The 11,373-nt window shown below is 38.7% G+C and overlaps 1 protein-coding gene across 3 annotated transcripts in view; it reads right to left on the bottom strand.

The window, feature by feature from the left end:
* Nucleotides 1-11,373, bottom strand: part of SLC25A13 (solute carrier family 25 (aspartate/glutamate carrier), member 13) — a 214,560-nt gene continuing 203,187 nt past the window's right edge. For all 3 annotated transcript variants that reach the window (XM_011955113.1, XM_011955112.1, XM_011955111.1), the window contains 3 exons: nt 1,615-1,773; nt 1,431-1,521; nt 1-1,159 (listed from right to left, as the gene is read on the bottom strand). In XM_011955113.1, coding sequence (XP_011810503.1) covers nt 973-1,159; nt 1,431-1,521; nt 1,615-1,773 — 437 coding nt within the window. In that variant the 3' untranslated portion in view covers nt 1-972. The remainder of the gene's footprint in view (nt 1,160-1,430; nt 1,522-1,614; nt 1,774-11,373) is intronic.

Below are 11,373 nucleotides of genomic sequence, written 5' to 3' on the forward strand. Positions count from 1 at the left end.
TCACTTTACAAATAGTTTATTTCCACCTTCACAAACTCATGTGCCTCTGACCATTATGCAAGGCAACATGAATTAAATACTTACATCAGAATATATTTGTCTTACATGATTCAAGATAAAGTGGATTTTAAAAGCAAGTGGGTGCCAGTGATGGGGAAATGAGGGGAATAGGGCAGGCAGTAACAGGGTAACATGCATTTTTCAAGAGTGTTTATTAAAATAGGCAGTAATCAGTACATGTACATCACATGAGCAGTTTTTCAAAATTAGCACTTCCAGGAGAGGGGCTACATCTCAGTTTTTTCCATCTATATAATAAAACGCCAAAAGTACTTCCCTAAAGTACAAAGGCATTTCCCTAGTAGTCTTGGTACCAGTAACAGAATATGATTACTAAACACCTCCAATGTGGTTTTCATTACAAAGAAACATGTTTCACATAAAAGCTTCATAATATAATCCAGAGACAGAATTTGTGCATGCTTAAAATTTGAAACCAGGCTGAATATATTTGATATATATATTTTTATTTCTTCCAGTGTTTTTTATTTGTATAAATATGCACCCAGTTTCCTACCAGTTTAAAACACACACGGAACACTGCTCCAAGCACCATGATTGCCTTACAGTAGCCTCTTTGGGACTACGATCCTAGTTCAAGGAGGGGAGTACTAATTTCTATTCTGACTTGCTCCTTTGCCCAAATCACGTTAGTGTTGACCAAATCCCATCAATTTTCAGATACAAACAAAGGTTTCTGGGCAGAGGGCCAAAGAATAATTATGAATAATTTCACAATGTTCTGGTTAAGAAAACACCCAGAAAATGAATGATTTCACATGATAAAAAAGCCTGGATTTGAATTTAAACAAGAGATGGATGTAAAAGGGATGAAGCATTGCTTCACTCCCAGGAGGGATGTTCTTTACTGAGTACCCACAAAAAGACAGCACTATCCTGGGGCTGATCTTCCTATGGGCCTCCACCAACAGCCTTTGAGGTAGGTACTGACGGCTTGAAGAGAGGTAGGTAAAGTCCAAATTTGTTTTCAATCCCTGCAAACGTAGCAACTGCCAGTTTGTAGCCCCCAACGTGATCAGGATTCGGGGCAGGCAGGTTGATCCTGGATTTAGGAACTGGCTCTGATCCCATGGGTTTTCTAAAAGAAGAGAAAACAGAGTAAGAAGCTGAATTTTTTTTTTTGTTTTAACTTGATAAAAATAATATTCAAAACCTGTTCAAATATGTAATGCAAAGGAGTTGATACATTCTAATCAGTTGTATGTTCCCTTGGAAATGACCTTGTTAACACAATTTCAACATTTCCCTAAATCTCTTCTATTTTATTATAGAGACTAGACTGATGTACCTTTCTCCATGACAGAGTATTAGAAGCAGCCAAAATTTAGCAGATTTAGCATGATACTTACACTCCTCCAAAATCAATGTAGAACCATCGTTGTAGCAATTCATAAGTCAGCAAAGTTACGCCAAACTGGGGTGAGGATCGAAACACACGAGCTTTAAAAAAATGGAGAAATCATAGATATAATTAGATTTTTTAAAAATTTACCTGATACCAAAGAGTTAGTTAAGAACAAATTATTTCCATACCACCAGCTCCTTTCCACAGAGCTTTTGGGCCTTCTTCACGCAGTATCTTTTTAAAGCAGTCTATCACTCCACTGTAAGTGGTTTGGCCAGCCCGGGCAGCCACCTGTAATCTCGTCTTGATAACATCAGCAGGGGTCACTAAAGATGCCGCAGGCATACCTGCAGGAGAGACACAACACCATCTCAGTCTGGTCACATTCTCACTATATAAAAATAACTGTGCTTTGAACTGCTGGCCGTGGAAAGAAAGTTAAAAATCCGATTCAATAAAATGCCTATTTCGCTGTCCTCTATGGGAAGTGCAACCATGACTCTCCTGTGTGCAAGATATCTGCTCCTACACCCCTCCCCACCCGACTCACACCTTCCCTTGCCCAAATCACTCAGCCTTCATTTCTATGCCTAAATCTTTAAATATTTTTAAGAAATTGTTTATCAACAACACTACTTCAAGTGTTCGAGAGTAAGTGAAGAAAGCGGTTTTCTTTTCTTTTTTCTTTCCTGTTGAAATCAAAAACTTGCAAAGTTATTAGGTCCGATTTTTCAGAGGTGAAGCTTGTTATGCGTTTCCTCTTCATGGTCTTCTGTGGCTGCTGGCAGTCACAGGAGGTACTTTCTCTCACACATTCAACCACCCCCTACTCTCCAAACCCCAACCTCTCCAGTTACACCAGAAAAAGACTTTACTGATAGCCAAAAAAACACTGCGTGCATGTTGGGGGATGGGAGGTGGAGGTTTCGGGGAGAGGGGTGAAATTGGGAGGAGACTCCTACAGATAACACTTCAGGATTTCTTTTTCCTAAGACTGACATCTCCAGAAAAATATTTGACAGAAAGCTTAAAATTTATACTGGCTGATAATCAATGAAAAAGGAACAACAACAACAACAGAAAACCCTCCCAAAGTTACCAATGGGAAATTTTTCTACAGTCACTGTATCCAAAATGGGGCAGCGCATGTTTAGATTTTTTAAAAGCGAGACTGTACTCAGAAGACACTGTCTCTTATGGTTTTATTACTTTTCCATTATGAACTTATTCCAAACCAAATTGGTCAAATGCAGATGCATAAATCTCCTTTGCTTTTTTTAAGGCTTAATAATTCTGTAAGAATTTCTGTCCAAACCAACATGGTCTGGCTCACAACTACATTTCATCCTTCTAACAGACAGCTTTAAAGTTACAGTGAGTTGGAAGGGGGGTGTAAATCTGCATACTACATGCTTGCATTTATATTACTGAAGGAGTATCCCTTCCATCTTTACCTAGCTCCTCAAACATTAATCTCAAGAGGTTTTATAAAATACATCACAATTCTGCATGCAAACAGTTCTCTTTATATCCAATGCTTCACTGGATAAGTTATACTGAAATTCCTATTCATTTGTAGGAATTATTTTAACTTTGGGTCAGGAATTTATCCTCCAACATAACGGAAGGAAACAAGAAAAACGCTTAGAAATCCACTGTGTTCACACCACCAATTTTATTTTACTTCCTGGTTTAGAAAGAGTTTAGCAAGACAGGCTGCTTTAAACATGCAATAAAAGCCACCTTGCAATGGTGGGCAGGCATGTCAGAGTGTGACTGTGAAAGACATACAAGCAATAAAATGGGCAAAAAGTTCCCTTTGGCTAGGGTAATTTTCATAAACTGTTCTTTGTTATGAAAATAGAGGTACTGGGGGTGGAGAGGGCAGGTGTGAAAGATACTGATTAGTGGAATACAAAAATGTCAAAAGAAACATATATGCCACTTAGTAAGTTGCCTGGCAAAACTGATAGGAGTTGTAGGGGATGCTGGAATATGGCAACTTGAACATAACTCCCATCATCTCCATTGTCAGTTCATTTCTCCTAAGGAGGTATCTGGTAGGGCCTAAAAGGAATTCTGGACATCTTGGTGGACAGGAGATTTCCAGTGTGAGGATTTGCTAAGTTAACCTGGAGAACTGCACCAGACCACCCTAAAGCAAAGCTGGGAAAGCAGCAGATACTGGCAAGAACTTGGCCACCAGAGGGCTGTTGATTTTGGGGACCAGGGCTGGCAGGGACGTCTGGCAGATCTGCCTGCTCTCTTCTGGATTCCAAAAGGCTAAGACAATGCAGATCAAGTGGTCTGAATTTTCTCTATTCCTAAAGACAGGGGAGCAAGAGGAGAGTGGGAAACAGAGATGCTTCCTCTAGGTCCCTCAGCAGGAAAGGGACTGGCAGTCTGCCTGATTCTTCAGTGACAAGACAAACAGAGAGAGACCTGGGGGCCGTCCACCACCTCTGAGACAGGAGTAACTTAGGGCACGTCTCAACCAATTAAAAAATTACAAGTCTTCAAAGGGGGCCCAGCTACAGTGGAATATCATTTACAACAAAAAGAAAACATGACTGGCAAAATACAGCTTTAGGGCACAAGTCACTGTTAATTTTTATAAATATCCCATTTATATTTATGAGGAAAGTGCTTTTCTTTTTTTTGAATACAAAGGTTAATATCTATTTATTTTGGAGCAAGGCTGTTTTCAAAATCCTCTTTGCATCCCTATCTATATTATCTACTTAATATATCAGCTTCTAAAAGCAGTGTGATACAATTTTTCATCAGGGATGAGAAAATACCACATATTCTTCATACCTTTAAGCTGAGAGATGACATTGTATATTGATATTACATAGAAATTGATGGCACCTTCATAGTGAATTTTATCTTTTACAAAATACGCCTCTGGGCTTCTGAATGCTATTTTTAAACCCTGAATTCCATTTAGTATGGCATTAATATTGCTACTTGCTTATTGATATTTGCCTGGTACGTATTTTTCAATAAGTTGTCTTTCAATCTTTCTATGTCACTGTTTTCTGAAACTTCGTATGACTAGATTTTCTTTCAAAACTCATCTCAAAGTGCTTGTTATTACTGGGGTACTGAATTCATCTACAGTGCTTGTGACTATTAGCCTTATTTCTGCCATCCTATATTATGCTATTTTCTCTGCTTCCAGTTATTTCCCTTTTGATCCCCACCGGTTTCCTGCCTAAATATATTTAAACATTACATGCATTTGTTACATGGGTGTACATTTACAACAGGTGCAATTAATTAGCATTTGCATCCTCCAGCAGGGGGAGGACTTTGGCGCACTGGCACTTTTGTCCTTCCTTTCATTTGTCAGCCTCCCAAATGAATACATATACCAAAGTCAGCAATAACAGAGACCCACCACAGGTTTAACTTCTATTTGCTGTTTCATATATCCCACATTTTCCTCCTTCTTAAATTCACTTTTTTTCTTTTTGAGATGGAGTTTCGCTCTTGATGCCCAGGCTGGGGCTGGGCACAATCTCGGCTCACTGCAACCTCCACCTCCTGGGCTCAAGCAATTCTCCTGCCTCAGCCTCCTGAGTAGCTGGGATTATAGGTGTGCACCACCAAGCCCAGCTATTTTTTGTATTTTTAGTAGTAGAGACGGCGGGGTTTCACCATGGTGACCAGGCTGGTCTCAAACTCCTGACCTCAGGTAATCCACCTGCCTTGGCCTCCCAAAGTGCTAGAATTACAGGCATGAGTCACCGTGCTGGGCCCTTAAATTCATTTTTTAATTGTTTCAGAGAAGATCTGTGGGGAAGAAAGCTTTGAGTTCTTGCATGTGAAAAACTAACTTTAGTTTGGCCCTCCCCATCCTGAGTGTTAGTGTGCCCAGGAACATAATTACAACTCAAGGCATCCTTTCCTTGGGATTTTGAGAGTATTCAGTATTAGAGATAAGACAACGAGAAGTCAATCTTTTTCTACTGATTCTTTCTCTATTTTCCTTTTCCTTATTACTTTTCCCTAGGGAACTCCTATAAAACAGATATTAGATTTCCAAGATTAATTCTACCTGTATCTTAAATTTTCTCTCATTTTTAAATCTCTATATTATTGCTACACATTACATTCTAGAGGGTTTTTTTTTTTCATGTCTCTATTTTCCAGATGTCTAAATTTGGTCTTTGATCATATCCATTCTATCATTCAGAACTAATGCTTGATATTTAATTACGGCAATTCTTTTATTACTTTTCAAAAATGCTTCTTCACTGATTATTTCTTTCAAATCTCTCTGAGGACTCTAATTATATTAATTAATTATAGCTCTTAAAAGTTGTCTTCTGTCCCCTGAATTGCCTGTTTTCTCTCTAATTCTTCTGTTCACTTACTTTGTTGCTTCTTCATGGCTGGGGATGTCTGGCTGTCTATTGATATTATTCAAGTTCAAAGGATAGGCTGATTAGTATTATATACAAATGTTGTGGGTGACTTCTACCATATTCTAGGTATGCTTCACCCACAGGTCTCTGTCCTGAATGGGACGGTCTATGGGCTTTGTGTAACTGGGTGCAAAGGGTTAGGATACGCTGGCAGGGTGTGGACCTTCCAAACTGCTGAAATGTAGGGAACTTCACTTCAGGGGTAGAATAATTTATTTTAAATTCTTCTTGGGAAAAGCTGCCATCAGTTTATTTTTTTCTGCATCTATGGTAGAACTCTTGAATTACCTTCAGTCCTGCCCTGTTTTCTATCCATTCCGTACACTTATCCTCTCTAGGGAAGTGGTCTCTTTCTTTAGAATTGAGATCTGAGCTTTTAACTTGGATACAACTGTCTCCTAAAGCTCCATATGAAAACCAGGAGAGAGTTCCACACCTGGCAATCCTGAAGAAAGTACAGTTCCCTAACTCATGTTCATTATTTACCCTAAAACCTCCACCTCCATTCCAGGCATTCTATTCTTCACTCAAAGGTTAACATTCTCCAATTCTGCTCTTGCATTAGAGGTAGTTTCTCCTGCTGTGTTTTGGACTGTGGCATCTCTCAGTCCAGTTTCAGAGTCAACATGGCTATTTCCTTTCTGCTGAGGGCCAGTGCTAGCATTTTCTAGTGCCAATAAGGAATTAAAAACAAATGCATTTCCTCACATTTTAAGGTATTTGGGAAGACAGGAGAGATGGATGAATATGCTCAGTCCGTTGCCTTGATTCAATTTCTTCATTACTTTTTTTAAGGGCTTAAGGACTGGTTTTAAACTATTATACCTTAAGCTTTATGTCCACATAATTAACAAATTTGTACCAACAGTACTTTTCTCATAATACACAATCTAATGTTTGCAAAAGCATCATGATCACACATGTATAACACACTTCCACTTCTGTGTATTGCAAGAGCTTTTAAAAGTATTTTTGTATTACAACTTAATCTCAAGCTAATTAATTCAAAGGTGAGACCATCATTACAGTTTGTCTTGTTCCTCTATCTTATCACTCTGATAAAAATCATCTGGTATGACACAGCATTCTATAAAATTTGAGTGGTATTATATTTTATTTGATATCATTCATAAGGTGTATTGAAATGCCCAACATTAATGATAAAGCACTATGTTAATTATAGAGAATTCGAATTTGGTTTCTTAATTTCAGGATCCCTGCTTTGGTCTTCGCTTTCTGACAAAGCTGAGGTACTTTGGCCAATGAACATGAATTCAAATATTGGTTAGTCTTGTTCTATCTTGTGAAATAAGGGAGTAGATGTTCCAGTATTTAAATACAGCTCCAGTTTATAACTAGATACATAAACAAAAACCAAAAACCCCCACCAAAACCCAACATTCTCTGGGTGAGGATATCAATAACCACTTTTGCTAAAAAGCTACATATTACTAAAACAATCTAACCTCAAGGCTAATCAAATTTTTGGGAAGAAAAAAGTGAGATAACATTACTGAATAATTGAAATTACTATCTAAACATAGAAAGTGTGGTCATATTCATTTAATCACTGGTCTATATTATTTATAATAGGGTGACATTCAGCAAAAAATATTTTATGTGTAAGTGATCAATTTAAATATGGTACATATAAAAATAGCCATGAGACATTTTCGTTGTATAAGTTAAGGGCCAACAATTATTCATTGTAGTTGCCTGAAACTCCATCTAAAAAGGAGGATTTTTATATTTTGAAAGAAGCTTTTCTCCTATTAAATACTTTCTGGGATTCTCTGAATACCATGTATCTTCTCGCTAAGAAATGCCTTTGCTCTTCTTGGCAACCACGAGGGAATGTGGGGGCCTGATCCGTCCTCCACCCAACAGCCCATTCAGGGTTAGCGCACATTTGTGCTTGCTCACTGCCCTTCTTGGGGCTGCATGGGGCACACTTCTGACAGAAGTCTTCTTGCCCTTCTCCACGCTGAACTCAGCTCTGCCTGAGCATCTCAGCAAGGTTCCACACTCAGCCCTGTTCACCCCATGACATCACTCCTGCTCACTGGGTATAGATTTTTTAATGTTTATTTTATAACAAAATGCATTACTAATCTTTCTTTTGCTAATTCTAATATACTTCTTAGACATTTTAATTTTGATTTTCAGGTAAATAATCATTTATAAATAATGATTGCTTCCTTTCTTCTTTTATTTATGCCTTTTTTTTTTAATGTTACCATGCTGACTGGAACCTCCAAAATATGGCTGAATGACAAAGATGAGAGAGACATCCTTGTCTTATTCCTAACTTTAATTGGAATGGTAGCTATGACATTGACCACTGGCTTCTGATATCTGTTATTAAATTAAGAAAGTAGCTTACTTCACATTACACAGTTTTTATAGTTTTGTAGAATACCCAAAGACCATCAAGCTTTGTAGCTTATTCACTCCTTTGAAGACTAAAATCAACAGGGCAAATTCGGTCTTTTCCCATTTTACCAGAAAGCGGGGGTCAGGAGGAAGGTGGATAATAATAGTTAAATCAATGCTCTTTAGGACAAATACCTAATGCATGAGGGTATTAAAACCTAGATAATGGGTTGATGGGCAGAGCAAACCACCATGGCACTTGTATACCTATGTAACAAACCTGCACATTCTGCACATGTATCCCAGAACTTAAAGTATAATAATAATAATAAGAGCCGGGCATGGTGGCTCGTGCCTGTAATCCCAGCACTTTGGGAGGCCGAGGTGGGCAGATCACAAGGTCGGGAGATCGAGACCATCCGGGCTAACACGGTGAAACCCTATCTCTACTAAAAATACAAAAATTTAGCTGAGTGTGGTGGCGGGCCCCTGTAGTCACAGCTACTCGGGAGGCTGAGGCAGGAAAATGGCATGAACCCGGGAGGCGGTGCTTGCAGTGAGCCAAGATAGTGCCACTGCACTCCAGCCTGAGTGACAGAGTGAGACTCCATCTAAAAAAAAAAAATAAATAATAATAATAATAAAAATCAATGTTCTATCGTAAGTGTGCCAACCGTTCCCAAAATGGCCCTCAAAGATCTGCACCCTTGTGACATTCATGCTTCTGCTTCTCTATCATCTCGAGGCAAGGTCATAGAAGACACTGCAGCTTCTGCCTCGCTTTCTCTCTCTTTCTCTCTCTCTCTCTCTCTCTCTCTCTCTCTCTCTCAGACTTTGCTCTGGGGAATTCAGCTGCCATGTTGTGAGGGTGCCCAAGATGACCTATGGAGAGCCCCACATGACAAGGAACTGAGGCCTCCTGTCAATAGCTATGTCACTGAGCCATCTTGAAAGTGGCTTCTCCAATGTCAGTCAAGCCTGGCTGCCACTGTGGCTGCGACTTCATGACAGACCTGGTGCCAGAGGCACCCAGTGAGCTGCTCCTACCCCACACCTGTTTCCTGACTCACAGAAACTGTGAGAAAATAAATATTAGTTGTGTTAAGCTGATTAAGTTTTGAGTGAATTTGGCATGCAGTAATAGATAACGAATACAGAAGGCATTTATACAGACAACAGGATGGCAAGAGGGCTGAACTATCACCATAGGGATGCCAACTACTTCAAACTCTCAAGAATATTATGGGTCAATGGCTGAAAAACAACCATGCTTTTTACCAACAAACTCACTTCAGATAATCTATTTCTCTTAAAAAAAATAACTGATTCAAAATAGGGGAAAAGGCTTTAAGCATACTACTAGCTATTTAAAATTTATTGGAAAAAATTAAAGTATCTACAATTGAGAAATACATGAGATGCAGCAATTAGAAACTATGTTTGGAAAGTTTTAAATAATATGTAATAAAATTACTATTATTATGGAACATTTTGAATACTTACTATTCAGGCACTATTTTAAATCTTTACATCTATTAATTCACTTAATCCTCATAATAATCTTGTAAGGTAAGACCATTCTTATCTCCAAATACAGATCGAGAAATGGCAGACAGGGATTGAATAACTTATGCGGTTCACACAGAGTGGAAACACTGGAATTTGAACCTTGGTAGTCTGACCCCACAAGCACATGTCATTAACTACTTTGCCATGATGGGTAACAAGGCTTGAGATACAACCTTAAGTGAAAACTATCTATACAAAGTGTGATTACAGCTCTGTGAAAAACCTGAATGGGGAAAAATGAGCAAAAATGTTAAATAGCGATTATCTTAGGGTAGTGAAATAATGAGTAATATTTTTATTATTTGCCTGTTCTAGTACTTTTCAAATATTTTACAATGAGTAATATTACTTTCAAAATCATAAAAAAAAGAAGGAAAATAAACCTGAAATGAAAAAAAAAATCTCACCAGTCATTTCTATAGCTCTGGTAATATGGATTACCTCCCCAGAGACAGAATCGTTTCTGGGTACCTATCTTCTCCAAGAGAAGAGATAAGATGGCATTTTTATGGTGTGAGGAAAATGAGGCTTAGGAAAGAGTTCTAGACCTTGATCTGAGCTCAGCTACTTAACTTCTGATTTCACAACTGATTTTTTGGAGTGATTTACAGACAGATTCTTTGGCTTTAATATAATACTTGGCTAACGTTTATTGAGCATTTACTATATGCTAAGAAGTATGCCAAGTCTTTCACATGGATCCTCTCATTTGAGCCTCACACACACTCTGTAGTAGGTGCAGTTGTGATCTCCATTTACAGCTGAGGAAACCAAAGCTTTCAAGAAGTGGAGTAACTTGCCCAAGGTCACACATTAATAAGTGGTACTTAGTTATTCTCATTAGGTCCTACCTTATTTCAAGTCATTAATTTGAAATAAATTACAACCCTTTTGTTTAAAACATTTTCTCATTTACAGATATATGAGAAATTACATATAGGCTTAGGCCACCATGAGTCAAGCTGGAATTAAAATTGAGAACGTTATACTCAAGTCCTGAAATCATGATCTCTTGCTCTAGATACAGTGGTATCACTGCTGCTAATACAACTGAGGTTTCTAAGCAGCCAGGAAAGAGTAACCCTGTCTCATATACCAATATCACTGCCTTTGAAGGAAAAGGATTAACTAAGAATTAAGGAGGAGCTACATGGGTTCCTGTGTCCAGGGGTTCCCCAGGCTGCAGCCAGGGTAGGTGGGGTGTGCACAAAACAGCAAACAACTTCTCAAAGCTGGAAGTTGTTCTTATGCTATCTTTGAGAAAAGCATGGAGACTCTAGTTACATATCGGATGAGAGTAGCACAGGTATCAAAAATGTTTGGATCCAAGCATCCTGTGACTGCCTTAGGGTTTGTTAACTTATTTAAATGTCATCACTTGCAGAGCTAATCTGGACTTTTCCTGCTCTTAGAGTCCCCTCGACAAGAAGAAGCATCAAAGAATGAACTGAGAACGGGGCGGAGCAAGATGGCCGAATAGGAAGAGCTGCAGTCTCCAACTCCCAGCGCGAAGGACACAGAAGACCGGTGATTTCTGCATTTTGAACTGAGGTACTGGGGTCATCTCACTAG

This window comes from Colobus angolensis, unplaced genomic scaffold, assembly GCF_000951035.1.
Source record: "Colobus angolensis palliatus isolate OR3802 unplaced genomic scaffold, Cang.pa_1.0 Scaffold394, whole genome shotgun sequence".
Lineage (NCBI taxonomy): Eukaryota > Metazoa > Chordata > Mammalia > Primates > Cercopithecidae > Colobus > Colobus angolensis.